The sequence below is a fragment of the Orycteropus afer genome, unplaced genomic scaffold, assembly GCF_000298275.1.
Source record: "Orycteropus afer afer isolate SDZICR_OR568_19922 unplaced genomic scaffold, OryAfe1.0 scaffold00100, whole genome shotgun sequence".
Lineage (NCBI taxonomy): Eukaryota > Metazoa > Chordata > Mammalia > Tubulidentata > Orycteropodidae > Orycteropus > Orycteropus afer.
The window spans coordinates 184,628-204,288 of record NW_006921687.1 but is presented as its reverse complement, the minus strand read 5'-3'; the positions used below and the strand labels follow the sequence as shown (position 1 = coordinate 204,288).

At 35.9% G+C, this 19,661-nt stretch overlaps 1 protein-coding gene across 1 annotated transcript in view; it reads left to right on the top strand.

Moving 5' to 3' along the window:
- Positions 1–19,661, top strand: part of LRRK2 (leucine rich repeat kinase 2) — a 187,507-nt gene that overhangs the window by 101,983 nt on the left and 65,863 nt on the right. Inside the window, exons 32-39 of the mRNA XM_007943152.2 lie at positions 3,524–3,725; positions 4,797–4,885; positions 10,718–10,905; positions 12,023–12,177; positions 14,232–14,378; positions 14,510–14,701; positions 15,650–15,796; positions 19,217–19,317. Coding sequence (XP_007941343.1) covers positions 3,524–3,725; positions 4,797–4,885; positions 10,718–10,905; positions 12,023–12,177; positions 14,232–14,378; positions 14,510–14,701; positions 15,650–15,796; positions 19,217–19,317 — 1,221 coding nt within the window. The remainder of the gene's footprint in view (positions 1–3,523; positions 3,726–4,796; positions 4,886–10,717; positions 10,906–12,022; positions 12,178–14,231; positions 14,379–14,509; positions 14,702–15,649; positions 15,797–19,216; positions 19,318–19,661) is intronic.

Genomic DNA, 19,661 nt, shown 5'->3' with positions numbered 1-19,661 from the left:
TTCCAATTTTGTTTTTTCCCTCGGCATTTATTGCGATAGCTTTGGTTGTCAAGATAACTAATTTGGTTTTCAGCAATGTCAAACAATATTTTAGTTTATAAAAATTTGCCTTTCATTTTAGGAATTATGTTTTTGATTTCCAAAGTTCTGTTCTGCTAAGTTCTTTTCTGGTAAGCCAAATTTTAATTCATAAAACACAAATATATTGTCAGGGAGAAAACTTGGTTTTAAATAGTTGCAGGAAAAGGAAATCTTCTCTAGGTTCTACAGAGAACATAACAAGCTACACTGAAAAATACCCTGAATAGTTGAATATGACAAACACAATGGTGGATTTCATTGTTCGTCCCTGTTGGCTTAGCTCAAAGACACTAATGACCAAGATCATGGCTTATAATGATGGTCTTATTTGGCCTGGGCAGTCCCAGTGTAATTATTCATTCTCAAAAGAATTCCAGTTTGTATGATAAATTATTTGATCACCCTGATTATAACTCCACATTGCCAGTTAGCTTAGTTGTGTTCTGTTTCCACAGATTACAGTCCTATCTGAACTTAATGAGCCATACATATATGGCTGTTATAAATGTGTTGGTCTTTTTGGTGCCTATGGAGAGAATATGTATATTTCAATACATGTCTTTCACTAGCACTAAAAGGTGTACTGATGGTGAGAAAATAGCATTTTATGTGTGAAGAATAACATTACTTATTTGCAGATTTTTCTACTTTCTTATGGGATATACGATTAGCAAGTAATATAGCTTTTTGAAAAATAAATATACATCCAATTTAATGTTCTCTTTATCCAGGGGATTTTTTCTGAGATAATACCTGTACTTACAAAACTTTGTTGTTTATTTAAGATATTTTAATAGCTTCTCTTTTTATCATTGTTATCAGAGTATATATCTTATTTTTTTAAAGTTTCCTTTGGAGATGAATGTCTTAGGCTAGTTTCGCTAGAGAAACAAAACCAATAAAGCTTAGAGAAAGAGAGAGAGAGAGAGAGAAAGAGAGAGAGATGTATCTCAGGAAAATGGCTCCACAGTCATAGAGACTGGCAAGTCCCAAGTTCCTGGATCAAATGTTCAGCCAGAGGATTTTCCTGACTCACACACACAGCCGCAAGGGCTGATGAGCCCAAGATTGGCAGGCAGTATAGCAGGCTGCTGACCGGTAGATAATGAATCCAAGATCAGCAGGAAAAATGGCAGATTGTTGGCTCACAGGACAGTTGTAGATGTTAGCAAGTCCCAAGTTCCTGGACCAGATGTCAAGCTGGAGGCTTTTTCTGACTCATGCTGCTGCAGGCACTGACGAACCCAAGATTGACAGGCAGCCCGACAAGATCCAGATCCAGCAGAAAGTTCCCAAATTTTCTCTGGACATTCATACATGTATGTGTGTTTGTATGTGTGTGTGTGTGTATATATGTATATATAATATATATGAAGAAGTCCACCCCCCCCCCAAGGAAACTCCCTTTTAACTGATTGACTGTTCAAAGCATATACTGTCAGATATCATCATGGGAACAACCACACCCCAACTGCTTAAACCACTTAGAATCATGGTCCAGCCACGTTGACTCACAACCTTAACTATCACAATGAGTTTGTTTTGAAAAAGCTTGTATTTAATTGAAACAAAGTCTGTAAATAAATATGGCTCAACAAATCAGATTAATGCTGTTTTTCTCTAATAACAAGATATCACTAGCAATCAATAAGAACCATTTTCTTCCAGCACTTATAAATAAACTCAGAAAGCATCTCCATGCAAGGAAGTTAAAGTAATGTTTTGAGAAATGGCAGAGTTCCTTGCAGAAAGGTGTATATTGCTAGTGGATGTATACATTCTGGTGTATTAGTTTGAAAGTCAATTTGACTGCTTTGTAAATAGTAACTCTTTCAGAGGATCCAGGAGCAGTGAGCCTTCCAAAACTTGCATATTGTTTCCTCCCTGAAGTGCTCCCACCTGTATTCAAAAAACAGCTTTTAATCTATTAGACATATTTTTTCACCTCTCATTTGTTTTTCGTCTTTTCCTTTTCTCTTGGCTCTTCCCTAATCTTTTTCTGTCTCACCCTTATTAACTTGTGCTTATGCCTACCTTTTAGAATAATGCATTTTGTTTTGCTTGGGCTCTTGGTGACCTGAAAATCAATCTGAAAGGAGACATAAGATAAAGCAGAGTTCTATGCCAACAATACTGCTTTCAGTGTTGTCCAGCTCATTAGCAGAGCTGGGATTCTTTGCTTGCCCTGTGACCCAGCTACTTTCTTTGAGAATGCTTATTTAATTCTATGTATAGGTTTCACCTCATGAATTAAAACCTAAAGTTCAATATTCAGCTTTATTTAATCTTAATCTATAAATTATGAGGAGAAGGAATATGAAAAGTATAGGTTAGTAGAATTCCATTTAATTTTCTAGGGTAAGAGATACATTAAAACAATCTTTCAAATGCCAGTTTGGAGATAACTTTAAAGTGACTGTTATGGCTGCTGTCAGTAGCCTCCTTGAGGTTCTTCTTTATGGAAATTAAAGAACAGGTTATATACTTGTTGAACAAGATCCAAGTTTTAATTATAGCAGGTTTAAGAATTTAAGTAGAAGTTCTCATACGTGTTGTCAGGTAACAAAGATAAACAGTTTTCATGGGTCCAGAAATGGAGAGAGATTGCCATCTGGTGGTCCTCAAAGGCATTTTAGTTACTATTTTTAGAATTGCCAGTCTATTAAAAATTAAATTTTCAAGACAAAAAAGGGTAGGGGGCAAGGGATTAGAAGAGAGATTTTTAATATGGAATCTATCATCTTAGGCCATTCTTTAAAAAAAAATTTACCTTATATGTTACTCACTTAGTGGACAGTGATTAGATTCTGAGTATAATAGATCAATGATCATCGTTTCAGCAGAATCATTGGTGCTTAGAGAATTCCTCCTTTGTCCAAGTTCAAGATTCCAGTGAGAAAACTCAGCTTGGCTGAGAGGATTTCATGTCTGTCTCCATGCTGCACTGTTGATATTCCACCAATATGACATTTTGCAGATAATAAGCACAAAATGTAATGTTTTAGCCCAGGGTCTAGGTATTTTCATCTAATAAATAAATAAGGTAAAAAATATCATGTAATGCTCTTATTTCTTATGTTAGTATGTTTATTGCATATAAATATAATATTTTAATAAATAGAAAACTCTTCATTTATGATTAAGGATTTATCCTAATTTTTGTCACTTTTTTTCTGTATAGCTGGATAAATGTTTCCATACTATTTTGATAGATTTTTCCAAATTAGCTTCTGTGTCTATACTTTAAAAATTTTCGTTTCAACTTCTTTATTTGTTTCTTACAATTTTAGCAGCTTCATATCACATTTTGATTTTACTTAAAAATGCACTTCTGAATGATATACTCTTTTTCTGTAACAATTATTAGTACTGGATTTACCAACCACCTGACTAATGCATGAATAAAATAGATTTTTACAGCTTGTCATGTGCAATTACATAGATCCGAGACCAGCCTGTTGTTGGGCAGCTGATTCCAGCCTGCTATGTAGAACTTGAGAAAATCATTTTATCAGAGCGTAAAAATGTGCCAATTGAATTTCCTGTAATTGACCAGAAACGATTATTACAACTAGTGAAAGAAAATCAGCTGCAGTTAGATGAAAATGAGCTTCCTCATGCAATTCACTTCCTAAATGAATCAGGTTAGTGGATTTGTTTCACGTTTTTCAAAACCTGGCTGTAATAATTTATAAAAATGTATTTGCACCTTGTGTAGAATTTATAATCGAGGTTTAGCAGAATATATATAAAATTCTTGAATAGACTGATGTGGTTTTTTTGAAAGATGATCATGTACATTAATGTTAAGTCATGCATCATGTTATAAGAAAAAAAAAAAAAAAAGAATTACAAGTAATTTAATGGCAAAGTAGTAGGAAAAAGTCCCTGAGCAGGAGTGGGTTCTAAAACTTGGCTTTACTGTTCAGGTGGCATGGGCCCCTGTGCACAGGACCTAACCTTTCATAGAATTAATTGAATTTAGTGTGTGGGAAAGTGTAAGTTATTTATATACTGTGAAGTGAAATTTTTATTGGCGTGGTCCAATATTATTGGGCAGAGAATCAATGGTTGCCTGACATGATGTAGCACTTGAGTGGCAGATCTTGTGCTGTCTGTTGCAACACATGTTGCTAACATGGTCTAGCAGACCAAAACATTCACTGACTTCAGCACTAATTGTGAATTTGATCAGTTTAACTTTGCTAGAAATGTGTCAGTTGATTTGTAATAGTAGAATAAGTGGCTGGGAACCTGCTGCTGAACCCCAGATTCTGTGCCATGAAAAATATCTTTGCATGGAATATATTCTGTTCCTTTTCCCCATCATTCTTAAACCAGTAGTCTCTGGACATGCTGTGCTTCTTATCCGTATTTGATAATAAGATATGTCTTTGTAGTGTATATTTAGAAAACCAAAAACAGAATTAAGAATTTATATTTTTGTGTAAATATATGCTATGCAATGGACTGTCTCATACTGTATATAATAATTTTATATAGTTCAAAAATTATTTTTTTGTAATAATGGAACATTAGAGCTTTAAAACCAAGATATTCAGGTTCTAGTCCAAGTTCTGTCACTGCTATGCTACAATTTCCTCATCTGTAAAATGAGGGGTTGGACTACATCCTCTCCAAAGCCCTTTGATAGGTATATGTTCTAGATTCCTTGTTTCACTATTAGATATATATATATTTTTTTTTTACCACAGGGGTCCTGCTTCATTTTCAAGACCCAGCACTGCAACTAAGTGACTTATATTTTGTGGAACCTAAGTGGCTTTGTAAAGTCATGGCACAGGTTAGTGTCTTATATTTTTGTGCTATGAGGTTATGACTGAGGAATAGAACAGACGGTACTAAGAGCATTGAACATGGTAGATTTCATGTCTAGTTAAGGTAGAAGCTGTTTTCAATATAAAACTTAGAAAACATCACATACAATATTGTATTAAAAAAAACCCAAACTCACTGCCATCGAGTTGATTCCCACTCGCAGCAACCTCCATTGGGTTTCTGAGGCAGTAAATCTTTATGGAAGTGGATAGCCCAGTCTTCCTTTCGCAGAGTGGCTGGAGAGTTTGAGCCATCAATCTTCTGGTTAGCAGTCAAATGCCTTAGGCACTACACCACCAGAGCTCCTTAGAATATTGTATAAAGATGAATTTATGGAAAAAGGTAAAATCTCTTAGACTTCACTTTAATGCCTTCTTCCAGAGTTGCAGACAGATGTTTTACACCAATTTGTTCCATTCTGCTTTTCTAGATCCAGATATCTTTGGTTTGGTTATTAATTTTGTAAATTGAATGAAGGCTTGTGAAAATTCTTGATATAGGTAGGTAGGTAGGTAGGTAGATAGAGAGAGAGAGATTTAAAAAAAAAAAAAAAAAAAAAAACTCACCACCATCTACTTGGATCTGACTCATAGCAACCACTCCTTGGGTTTCCAAGGTGGTATCACTACAGAAGTAGATTGCCCAACCTTCCTTCTGAGGAGTGGCTAGTGAGTTTGAAGAGCTCTGGTGGCATATTGCCTAAGGTATGGGACTGCTAACTGGAAGGCTGGAGGTTCAAATCCACCCTGTGGCTGGAGATTCAAAAGCCACTCCTCAGAAGGATTCGGAAGGAAGGTTGGGCAATCCTACTTCTGCAGTGATACTGCCTCGGAAACCCAAGGAGGGGTCGCTGTGAGTCGGGGCTGATTCGACGGCACATAACAACAACAACAACAGAAGGAAGATTGGCCAATCTACTTCCATAGCGATACTGCCTTGGAAACCCTAGGAGGGATCCCTATGACTGGAACCAACTCAACGGCAGTGAGATATATATAGTTTTTAATACACACACACTCACACATATATGAAAATTAGATTGATGAGTCTGTAAAGCTTCTATCTAGATAACGTGAAGGAGACTTTTGACTCTTGAGTAGAGGAAATGTGATGGTCTGATCTCTAAATACTTGAAAATTAAAAAAAAAACTTTTGGATGGTGGTTATGGCTACCTTTTCTTCATTTATAATATTTCATATGGAAAATGACCTCTTTTCTCCATGACAGTCTGTACTTCTGAGTTTCTATTGATTAGGTTTAATAATTCAGCTGTGCAGTTTTCCATAGAAAACTGCTTGAGCAGAACATTCTAGCTCAGGGTTTCTAAGCCTTGATATTGACATTTTGGGCTTTCTAGTTCTTTGCTGTGCACTGTAGGATGCTATACTCTAGATGCCAGTAGTACCTTCCTAGTTATGACAAACAAAAATGTCTCCAGATATTGACAAATGTCCTCTAAAGGGAAAAATCACTCCTATTGAGAAGCATTGCCTTTAACTTAATCATGAACTAAGGTGAGCTGGAGGAGAATGTCTCCAGCATATATACCCATTAGCAATTCTTTGGTTTTTGAGTATAATGTGTAGTTTTATAAAAAACTTCCTGAGCCCTAAAATGATGGTATCTTCTTACATTAGAAATATACATCCCCCCAAAAAAACATTTGTGGGACCTAGGCATTGTGTCTACTGTGCATAATGGGTAAATCAGCCCTACCAAGACATAATCAATCAGGTTTTCTCAGGTTGAAAAACAAAAAAAAAAAAAAAAGAAATACCCCTTCCAATTAAACCATGATAGAAATTAAATTTCCTCAGATTATCTTTAAAAAGAGTAGCAAAATTTTACCTAAGGGGAAAAAGAAAATATTTTGAAAAAGGAAATCAGTTGGTGTTAAATCTGATAACATGGAACTTGAAAGCACATCAAAACATCATTGGTAATTGGAAATTAACTGTAATGCCAGTTATAAATATTTTTGTAGTTATTTTTAAGTTAGGTGTTCATCCTTCTGCACATATATTATGGAAAGTTCCATTATACTAACTGATAATGGAACCAGTACAGGACAGTAGTCGAGAGCACAAGCTCTTGAATCAGCTTGATATTTGTTCACATCTCTTCTAAATACTTTATAGCTTTCAACCTTTAAAATACTTCTCAAAATTTGAAGTCTTCCTTTCTTCATTTATAAACTACTGATATTAACGATATTAAGATTGCTAAAAGGACTAAATGAGATTAGCACCTTGCCTCAGTTCAGTGTATGTGAGCGAAATTTTAGTACTTTTATAATTGAACTACTTGGTAATTTAGGTCTTATTATTTTGACAAATGTGAAAAAAAAGTGTTTTTAAACAGTGAAGATGTACTCATGCAGTTTTAGAGAGTGTGCCAGGTGTGGTGCTAAACCCAATGTATGTGTCAGTAGACACATCCAGTACAAAAAAGTAATTTTAAAATATACTCTAAAGATTTTGCTGTTGTAAGTAGAATACTGTAACTATCAGACACTAACCAAACTCTATATCATCAAGAAAGAGCTAAAGTTACATTAAGAAGTGATGTGTTCCCATGTGAATTTGGAAGCTTTAAAGTTGTACATCTGTGGGTATTATGAGCGTGGGAGTACCTTATTCAGTAGTGATTTGCATCAGCATCACCTGGGAGGTTTTTTTTTTTTAAAAAAAGCAGATTTCCAATCAGCAGGCACTATGACTGCAAAAAAAAATCCCTGAATAGTCTATAGTGTGATTAAGATAAAATACCATGAAAGTTCTTCTCTCACTAGCATAGTTACATGGTAATCATGCTAATTGAAATCAAAATTAAGAATTTGAAAACACAAAGTTATTTTGAAAGACAAATCTAAAGGGTCAGTTACATGATAATTTAAATTTTTTATTACTGTAAAGAAATAAATAACATCATTTTTTCTTGCACTGATAAATTGAAATATAATGTCAATTCATGAAGCTTTAAAGAGCATGAAAGTTATAAATAACCAAGTGGAAACAAGAACCACTTGTCTGACACACATCAGTAAAAATTAATGGAGGCATTCACCTCCCTGAGTCATCAAGGCCAGGGCAGGAATAATTTCATGGTACAGAGCACTAATAAGCCCACCCATTCTCTAAGTGCCCCAAGCTGTTAGGTCACTATACTTATTAAAGAAAGTTCCATCAAGGCATAGAGACTTTGCAAAACTCATTTAGCTGTATGATAAAAGAGATACGGAAGTGACTGATTGAATTAATCAGTTAGAGTATTAAAAAGCTTGCATGGCAATTTAATCTCTTGGAGAAACTACGTGCAAGAAATACAGAGGAATGGGGAAAATCCTTTCCTCGAAAAGAATCATAAGTTAGCATTACAAGATGCTCGGCTGAAGGAACGTTAGGCGATGTTTTAAAGGTGATAACACTAAGATAATGTTTCTGTGTTTTATTGCTATGTAACAAGGATCTCCAAAATTTGGAGGTGCAAAACATCAACAATTTGTTATCTCTCACAAGTCTGTATGTTAATTGGGCTCAGCTGAGTGGTTCTGTTCCACATGGTATTGGCTGGGGTTGTTCACTTGGCTCCATTCATTTGAGCTTGGCTGGAAAGTCCAAGATGGCCATACTCACACTTCTCCTGTCTTAGTGTTTCTCCATGTGGCCTCTCATATGGCTACCTTGAGCTTACTCACAGCATGATGGTCTCTGAGGAAATGGACATCTTACCTTGTGGTTGGCTTTCTTAGGAAGCAGGAGTTACCAGTCCTCTTAAAAATAGACCCAGAGTTGGTCAAGTGTCACTTTTGCCACATTATAGTGGTGAGAACAAACCCAAGGCTGACCCAGATTCAAGGGAGGGGAAATGGACTGCATTTCTTGATGATGTACTGAGTGGCATGCACATCCAGGGACAGAAGGTGTTGATGGTGTCTATCTTTAGAAACTATTTACCACAAATAATAACTAAAAATTAATGATTCTTACTTAGGAGCTCTGGTAGCATAGTGGCTAAGTCACTTGCCTGCTAACCAGACGGCTGGCGGTTCAAACCCACCAGCCACTCCTCGGAAGGAAGGTTGGGCAATCCTACTTCCGTAGTGATACTGCCTTGGAAACCCAAGGAGGGGTCGCTATGAGTCGGGGCGACTTGACGGCACATAACAACAACAGCAACAACAACTGCTTAATGTAAGGAGCTCTGGTGACTCAGTGCCTAAGGCATTTGATTGCTAACCAGATGGTTGGTGATTCAAACCCACTAGCTGCTCCTTGAAAGGAAGATAAGAAAGATGTGGCAATATACTCTGGTAAAGATTTACCACCTCAGAAGCCTAATGGGGATTTCTATGAGTCGGAATTGACTTGATGGCAGTGAGTTGTTTTTTTTTTTTTTTTTTTTTTTTTTTTGAGTGCTTACTATACACCTCATTTAAATGATCTCATTTAAAAAATCAAGCACAAAGCACTTTTAAAAATGAATTTGCCTAAGTAAAATACACAAGTAGATAATAATGCTAAAATATGAGGGCTTAATACCCTTTGCTAAAAATTGTCAGTGTTTTGCATACCTTGCATATTTTATCCTCACTTCTATCTAAGGCAGAATCACTTTTGTTACCTCATTTCACAGAGAAGGAAAATGTGGGTTGAAGAAATTAAATGCCTTTTCCAAGGTCACACAAATTATAAGATGCAGAGCCTAGATTTTAAGCAGAGTTCTTCTAACTTTTCTTTTAGTTGCTCTGACAATGATCAAAGCATAAAAGTGTTATGAGCATCAGAATAATCTGGGATGCTTGTTAAAAAAGCAGAGTCCCAAGCCTCACCCTAAACTACTGACTCAGATTCTGGGAGTGAACTCCAGAAAAGTGCAGTTATTACTTTGAGAGTCTCTAAACTGTGCTACACTGCCTCACTTACCACTGATGGACCAAAAAAACAAACTTAGTGATGTTGAGTTGGATCTGACTCATAGCGACCCCTCCTTGGACTTCCAAGACAGTATCTCTATGGAAGTAGATTGCCCAGTCTTCCTTCTAGGAGTGTCTGCTTATCTCTTACTATATAAATGTAAGGTAGTATTTCTATTACAAGCTTCTAGTGATAGCACAGTCCTTAGGAATATACTGTTATTATAAAAATGTGGTGGAAGCAGACTGGTTCATTTTTCTCTCACAGAGTGGCTGGAAGATTTGAACTATCAGCCTTTTGATTAGCAGTAGAATGCTTTAACCACTATGCCACCAGAGCTCCTTGTATAAAAATATGGGATATCAGATTGATCTGTTAATTAGATCTAAGGAAAGTTTAAGGTACACTGGTTTTGGAGAATCTCAATAATTTCTGATCTGAATGTATTCTCTTTATTCAATGACATTTAAAAAATTTTTTTTTGTGGGTGGAAACCTCTGGCGTGAGGTATGCAAATTTCTGGATGCGATGGGGAGTAAACAGGTGACTAAGACATTGCTCCTAACCTTGAGGAATTAAGAAGAGGAGGTATTCTTCAGGGATTTTCAAGATTTATTAGAGGCCTAGGATTGTCCACTTCAAAATGGGAAGAAGTAGAAAAATCTACTGCCAGTCATTGGGTGGCACTAGCATGGTGAAGATGTGTTGCAGGGATGATGAACTTCTAGGTTACAAAGATATGAGAGGGATTAGGCCCCCTGTTGTACGTAACAACATGAAAATGTTCTGGTGATTTTCACTGAGCAAATAGACATTAAATGCCTTAAATTCTGAGCTCCTCAGAGAATGAATTCTAGTGATTATGAGTTACATCTTTCAGATTTTGACAGTGAAAGTGGAAGGTGGTCCGAAACATCCTAAGGGAATTATTTCACGTAGAGATGTGGAAAAATTCCTTTCAAAGAAAAGGAGATTTCCAAAGAACTACATGGCACAGTACTTTAAACTCCTAGAAAAATTCCAGATTGCCTTGCCAATAGGAGAAGAAAATTTGCTGGTTCCAAGCAGGTAAACCAAAACTTAAAAAAATAATTACTGTATGGAAATTCACCACTTATTATATTGTTTTAATCATCAAAGTAACTTTGGTCTGTGGTACATGTATTAAATATGTATTGTGTTTTGCTTTATATGTCAGCTTTGTTTTGAAGTCTAGTATTGGCTTTTAATGAAAAGAGTGCATTTAATACTTTAAAGATACAGCAAATGACTTCTAAAATATTACAGTATATTTAAGAAGGTAGATCTGCAGAGGAGCCAAGTAGCAAACATATTGGATTATTTTATGAATATAATTACTGTTTGCTGTAAATTGCCTAAATTATTCAATAAATAATTATTTAAGAAAGGGAAATAGTAGAGATTGTTTTACATTTATACTTGTGTGTGTACATATGAATATGGTACTGAGAAAGTCTTAAATAACGTTGACAGAGAATTGTCAGAGACATCGCAATGGAAGCCTACGATCTAGCCCTGTCTTGTAGAAATGTTTCATATTGCTCTATAAACAAGCACATAAACAACCATGGTGGTGCAATGGTTAAAGTATTCAGCTGATAACTGAGAGATTGGTAGTTCAAGCCAACCAGCCCATGTGCAGGAGAAAGATATGGCAGTCTGTTGTAGATTTAGTCTTGGAAACCCTGTGGGGCAGTTCTGCTCTCTCCTGTGGGGACATTATAAGTCGGAATCAGCTTGATGGCAATGAGTTTAGTTTTGGGGTATTACAAACACATGGGAAATATTGTAAATGTAAAGTAATACAACACTGGAAAGTACAAATTGCATCGATAAATGAATGGAAATAAATTTTTAAAATATACTTTGATTTTTCTAGTACATATATTTCAAGTTGTATATATTCCCTGAAATATTTGCTTATATATAATTATATTGATTTATATATTAGTATAATAGAATTACTGAGAAAAAAAAATCATACATCTATTACACTTGAGCTTGCATTTGAATTGATTAAATAACCACTGAAACTTTTAAGTAGAAACCACATGTCGCAAAAAAAATTATAAAAAGTGCAATTGCTTAACACATTTATCCTCAATTCATCAATTACAGTCATTGTTTTCTGGAGCTGTATAATGATGTTTTTTTCCTGCTTTAGTTTGTCTGACCACAGGCCTGTGATAGAGCTTCCGCATTGTGAGAACTCAGAAATTATTATTCGACTGTATGAAATGCCTTATTTTCCAATGGGATTTTGGTCAAGATTAATCAATCGATTACTTGAAATTTCACCTTACATGCTTTCAGGAAGAGGTATGTATTTAGTGCAGAGATAATATTTAGAGAAATTGGGGAAAAGCATATTAAGGTCAATAATATGCCATTTCCAGAGTTTACTTCTTTGCAAGGCAACTGAAAATCAGAAAATAAGCCTATCAGACTTAGTATAAAGACCCATGTGCATATATAAACTCATGCAATTTGTCAGGAACAATATTCCTCAGGTCCTCATTCAGAGTCCATTTGTTATTTTTAGACATAGTTCTGATTATGATGAATATCTTGCTTTCCACACCAAAGCAAACCAGAAGCAGCAGTCTTAAAAGGTAGGGATTGCTAGGGAGAGTCATTGGTTTAAACATACAAAACAAAACAAACTGAGCAAATAAAAGCAAGAAATGACCATTGAGGATTGTATTAGTTCTCTAGTGCAGCTCTAATAGAAAATAACACAAGTGGATGACTTTAACAAATGGATTTATTCTCTTACAGTCTAGGAGGCTAGAAGGCCTAGTTCAAAGTGCCAGCTCTAGGGACTGGGTATAGGCCCTCCACCTTGGCCTTCAGCTCTGCCTCTTGCTCCCAGCCCACTGAAGCTGGAGGCATCATTTCACTCAGGCAGCTGCTGGCTGCTGAGGCTGACAAGCCCAAGGCCAGTAAGTAAAATGGCACAGTCCCAAGATTATTAAGCAACACATCAGTCCACTAGTTCAAATCTGGAAACATTCCAAAGGTTGGCAAATAACATGGCAGGCTACTGAATGAAGACTCAGCTAAATGTAAGGTCCAAGCATGCCAAAAAGCTCAGAGACCTTTCTCAAAGTGTCTTCTTATATACTGGAAGCAGACCACATCCCTAAGGCAGCTACTCAGCTGCTCATAGTAGATGCCACCATGAAGTTGATTACCAGTCTCATCATGGGGAATAATAGCTACATCCAGCTGCCCAGCCACTCAAAACCAGGCCCAGCCAAGCTGACACATAATGTTAACTACCACAATAGTCATGGCAGTGAGGGCAAGTTGTTGTTGTTGTTATTTTTAAAGACATATATACTCCTCGGAAGGAAGGTTGGGCATTCCTACTTCCGTAGTGATACTGCCTCGGAAACCCAAGGAGGGGTCGCTATGAGTCGGGGCGGACTCGATGGCAAACAACAACAACAACAACAACAATATACTTAATACATGTAAAAGGCCCCAGGCATTCAAGAGAGGTATTGTAATAGCTCTAATTTGCTGTACAATCTTTGAGGAATTTATCACAAAGGGGGAAAAAAAATGAGTGTTTATAACATTTGCTCTTCCTTCTGGGAGAATGAGGTGATTTATTTAATTCAGCTTTGTGCAGGTGTTACTCTGTTCCGAAATACACCTTATCTTACATGGCTTTAATCAAGATCTAAGTAGCTGTACTACATTAAAGCATTCAGGAAATTTTTGGTGTTAGCATGGTCACCAATTTCTTTTTCAAAGTTATGAAAACCGATGTTTCTCACTCTTCATCTATTAGCATATGAAATTACTTAACACCATGAGCCTGAACTGTATCTTAGGTTGTCCACTGGTATTTATTTTATTGCAAAAATAAAGATAAAATATTAAAAATATTTAATAACTATAAATGAGAATTGTAGTTGTATCATTAAAGATCCAAGCACTTGTCTTCAAAACAAACTGATATTACCCTCGAGTAATGTACTCATCTGCTCCAGGAAGATGCACTCCTTAGAGCAATCAGCCATGAAGCGCCAGAGGGGCAGCATTCACAGAGAAGGAAGGCTGGACAGACAGGAGTGCATAGTTAAGGGCACAGGGAGGGGGCAGTCACAGAGATGGGAGGGGAAGAGAGTTTGTTATGGTTGGGGATGGTAATCGGGACGTGAAATCAAATGTACACAAACTATTGAATATAAAACAAATTGGCTCTGCAAATTTGGACCCAAGGCACAAGAAGATTAAAAAAAAAAAAAAAAAACTGATCTGATCTGCATTCATGTCACTTGTGTGTGAAGTGTTTTTCCCACTGATATATGAAATAGTTAATTATTAATGGATATATTTGGGTCCTTTTAAACTTCCTTTAGAACGCGCACTCCGCCCAAACAGAATGTACTGGCGACAAGGCATCTACTTGAATTGGTCTCCTGAAGCTTATTGCCTGGTGGGATCAGAAGTCTTAGATTATCACTCAGAAAGTTTCTTAAAAATTACAGTTCCTTCTTGTAGAAAAGGTAAGGAAATGAATTCAAAACCTTGAATTGTACCACTAAAGACATCGAAACCTTTCTTTTCACTTTGCAGCCTCTGTTTCCTGTCTTTGCTCCTATCAGGGTACTGATGAGTTCTTATTTGGCTTATGTAGGCTGTATTCTTTTGGGCCAAGTTGTGGATCACATTGATTCTCTCATGGAAGAGTGGTTTCCTGGGTTGTTGGAAATTGATATTTGTGGGGAAGGAGAAACTCTGCTGAAGAAATGGGCACTATATAGTTTTAATGATGGTGAAGAACATCAGAAAATCTTACTTGATGACTTGATGAAGAAAGCAGAAGAAGGTATGTGCTAAAGCAACCTAGAAATATTTTTAAGTGATCCTTCTATATTTGTCAGCTGACTTTTGTAATAAATATAAAATTATTCTTACCCAAAATAGATTAATTGAAAGTTATTGCATTCAGTTGTAGTGACAGGTCAGAAAAATACATTATATTTGTTACTAATAGAACACCAAGACTTTGTGTTCTTAATTAAGAAAAAATGTTGGCTTGAAGGTTTGAATATTGTCTCATTAAGCATCATAACCTCATCTGTAAAAGGGGAGTACTAACCAAGTCTATTTCATATAATTGTTGTGAAAATTAAAATAGTCAATACATTGAAGAGCTTACCAGCATGCCTATTATATATCCTCAGAAGGAAGGTTGGGCAATCTACTTCCATAGTGATACCACCTTGGAAACCCAAGGGGGGTCACTATGAGTCGGGTCCGAATCGACAGCACATAGCTACAACAACAACACTGCCATTGACAGAGTAGAACTACTTCATATAGTTTCCAAGGCTTAAATCTTTCCAGAAAAAGTCTGCCACATCTTTTTCCCATTGAGTGGCTTGTGGGTTTGAACTTCCAAACTTTTTGTTAGCAGCCGAACACCTAACCACCATGCCACCATTTCAGGCTCATGGTGTCTTTTTATATAACATGTACTTCATAAATGTGGCAGAAATATGGAATGGATAACTTCTTTCCTAGTTATTTGTCAGGTAATTTAAGGTATCTGATTGAGTGAGCCTAGCAAATGGATTTTAAAAAAATCGCAAATAAATTGACTGAACCTGTAAAATTTTCTCAAGTTTTCTAGAAAAAAAATATAATAAAACCCAAGAAATTGATTAGAAGTTATAGATATGTAATTATTTTAGTAAGTCAAAACCATGAATTTACTTATACACTTTAAATTTTTTTTTTTTCCCCCCGTTTTAATCTTTTATTTACTTCTTAGGAGACCTCCTAATAAATCCAGATCAACCAAGACTCACCATTCCAATATCTCAGATTGCTCCTGACTTGATTTTGGCTGATCTGCCTAGAAATATTATGTTGAATAGTGGTGAACTGGAATTTGAACAAGCTCCGGAGTTTCTCTTAGGTAACTATGTTTTTTTTGTTGTTGTTGTTGTTGGTTTAAGAGGGAAAACTAGAAAACAGGAGATTTACCTAATTTTTTCTTATGATTTAGAAAATATTCACATTGCATGATTAGATCCCCATAGATTTTTAGTGTCTTTATAGATTTATTAATAATGTTTTTCAGTTGGAATTATATATTTTAAAATTATACCATGTTATAGATTTGGAATTGCTTTCTATAGACTCACGCAGACTATAGACTCATGTAGACTAGAATTGAGATGAAAGTGGGCTATCATGGAAGCACAAATATTTCTGCAGTATGTCCTTGTATTCACTTTAATTGCCAAGGATGAGGGAGGCAGATAAGGAAATTTTACATTGAACTATGTGAAGCAGCCATTTTTTGTCTCAAACACAGTAAATAAAGCACCCTTAGAGAGAACAGCTCTGTGTGTTCATAGCAGCATTTTCTTACTCACTATGACAATGCTGAATTCTCATTGACAATAGCAGCTTGAAAGATTAATAGGAAACTTAAGGGGCAGTGAGTTTACATTAATGCTGGAGGAGTAATTTGAAAAAGGAGGGTGAAGATGGTTGCACAACTAGAAGAATGTAGTCAGTGTCACTGAACTGTGCATGTAGTAATTGTTGAGTTGGTGTATGTTCTACTGTGTATATTCTCAACACAGGAAAAAAGAACATAACTTATTTTTAGAAAAAATTGGGATTAAAAAACCCAGACACTGGGGCACAGTCAAGTTTTAAATATTCCTAGAAGTCATTGTGGGCACTACTAAGATCACTCAGTTGACTTAATGTAAAGTATGGCAGAAAATTCTGCCTTTATTTTATGTGCAATTTATTGTTGTGCATGTTTACAATTAATTTTAACTCGGTTACCATAAAGAAAATGTCTAAAATCTATCAGTCAGGATATAACATTATTAGCTAAAATTATCCAGAATTTGGAACATGTCATAAAGATGTAAATAATTCCATCTGACCATTATTCTCTATGTTCACTGGGAGATTTAGAATGAATTTAAATGCCCTGGGTCTCTGGAAATAAACATATTAGTAATATTGGAGTAACACAAAATGTTGAATCATCAAACCCAAATCCTAGATCTTACCCAATATAAAATTAGTGATTCACATATACAGACAAGTACCAAAACATGGTCTATCTTTCTCTGAAGGAGCCCCAAACCTTCAGGAACAGCTTCCAGAGAGATCCCTTTTTACTACATTTAGATGTTTTTCAGATCAACCAATGTTTTTTTAAGCTGTATTACAGAAATGTTCACAAAAACTGTTTTGAAGCATCTGTGTTTATATTACTCCATTAATTATATAGACAAGAAATATTTATGTGATTATTCTTTATTCTGTAGTCCCACATCCCATAAATCCATCATTACTAACAAAAAGCAAAATCTTCTCAATCTCAGAACCATTGACATTTTAGGCTAGATAATTGTGTGTGTAGGGAGCTCTGATAGTGTAGTGCCTAAGGCACCTGACTGCTAACCAGAAGGCTGGTGGTTCAAACCCACCAGCCACTTCTCGTAAGGAAGATGGGGCAATCTACTTCCGTAGTGATACTGCCTCAGCAACCCAAGGAGGGTTGGGTCTGACTCAACAGCACATAACAACAGCAACAACAAAAATTGTGGGTGTGTGTAGGGGGCAGAAGGGATTGTCCTGTGCATTGTAGGATGTTAAGCATCATCCTTGGCCATGACCCACTAGATAACACGAGTATACCCTTCTTCCCAGGTCTCCAGATATTGTCAAATGCCCTGGGGGTTGGAGAGTAGGCATTGTACCCAGTTGAGAATCAAATATGGATCAAGGATATCCTTCCATAGACACTTAAAGTCTTCTCCAGAATCTTTATGCTAGGCAGATCTGGTGGAAGTCATCCGCTGCCTACGCATTTCCTTGTAGGGAATGACTGAGTTGCATACAGGTCCTTTGTTAACCTGTTTCTTCTCACATAGTAGTAACTATTATGCAGTGACTAAAATGACAACATTTAATAGACTTGTGACTATTAATAAACTTTTTTGTGAATATATTTTCTAAAATAAATGCATGGTGAATTTTTTGTGTGTGTCCAAGGAGTTGTGGGTTACATTTTCTCTTTGAGGAATTATTTTTCTGGAGAGCCTCAATAGACAGCTATTTTAATGGTGTGATATGTTGAAATTAGGAAGATTTCCTTGCCTTCAACTTTCTTCCCTTCTAGGTGTCACAAATACACAATTTTTTACCTTTTTTCTGCTCCAGGTCATCTGAAGTGTATGACAGCATACACTCTTAAATCACAGTGATTCTCAAAGATAGAAATCTATAGTCCCACTTGACATTATTATTGTTAGAGTTTAGGTGAAAGTTTACAGAGAAAATTCATTTTTCGTTCAATGATTTGTACATATTTTGTTTCCTAACATTGGTTACAATCTCCTCAATGTAACAGCACTCTTCACACTTCCTCCCTGGGTTCCCCATTTCCATTTTTCCTGCTTTCCTGACCCTTCTTGCCTTCTGTGGTTTGTTTCCTGGCAAATCTGCCCTTTTGGTCTCATATAATTGATTGTACAGAGGAGTACATTCCACCCTGTTGATATTATTCAATATTGTTTGGCTGAAAGTTGATCCTCTATGGTGGGATCAGTTCCAGGCTTGAAGGATATCTAAGGGCCACAGTCTCAGGGGTTCCACCAGTCTCATTTGAAATTCTGGTTTATCTCCCTAGATTATATTTTTTTTCTCTTCACTCCATTAAGCTTTTTTCTTTGTTGTGAGTTGCTGTCTTGATTGAAGGGAACCAGAACTTTAAGTTTCCATGTCACCTCCTCATTCTTTCCCTTCTCCCTCCAGCTTTCTTTCTCTTTTCCCTCTCCTTTTTACTAAATCCTATTTCTGATTCTAGCAATTAACTGTTTCTACAGCTTTCATTCACCCTTCACACTTTTGATGCTAACAGCATTAGAGAATGGTTTTAGAAGTTAAATATTTATTGAATGATGGCAGGACAGGATGGAAGGATAGCAAGACTAATAAGACACAGAAAATATTTTCAACAGGTTTAAAATATAGCAGAAGGCATAAGATATATATTCAAATGAGTAACTTGCTTTTTGAAATTTTTAATACATGTTTTTGAGCATAAGATAATATATACTTTTATATACTTGTTATAGAGATTAAAAATACAGTTATTTTAGAGATGGGTAGACTGGGAGGCTAGGTACAAAATCTTAGGTATGTCTTAGTTCAGGAAGTAAAAGGAAGAGATAGCTTTAGAGGAGATTTGATTCATGAAACAAGTAGGTCAGATTATTCTTCAGTAATAGCAGATATATTTTATTTAGTTTTTCTGCTTGAGCTGCTTAATTTAAGTGCTTTGTACTTTCTTTTCTAAAAGGTGATGGCAGTTTTGGATCTGTTTATCGAGCCACCTATGGAGGAGAAGAAGTGGCTGTGAAAATTTTTAATAAACATACATCACTTAGGCTGTTAAGACAAGTAAGTAATCCATTATTATTATTATTATTATTATTATTAAACTGTACATTGTTAACTCCTGGAACTCTTGTTTTGCCTGCAATTGTGAAAATGTGAGAGGATGACCGTAGTTTCCCCAGAAGTTTACTTGAGTTTATGAAATCCCACATTTGCACACTCCTCCTCTTTTGGAGTAAAAATGTTTTGTTGTTTCTCTTATTGAAAATGAAATCAATATTTTGAGATTTCCTGTAATTGTAATACTCAAATTTGAAGTAAATTTGTTGGATAAGTTTCATCTACATACCCTATTTTACATTATAGCTTTACTATTCAAAGTGTGATCTGTGGATCAACAAGAGGTC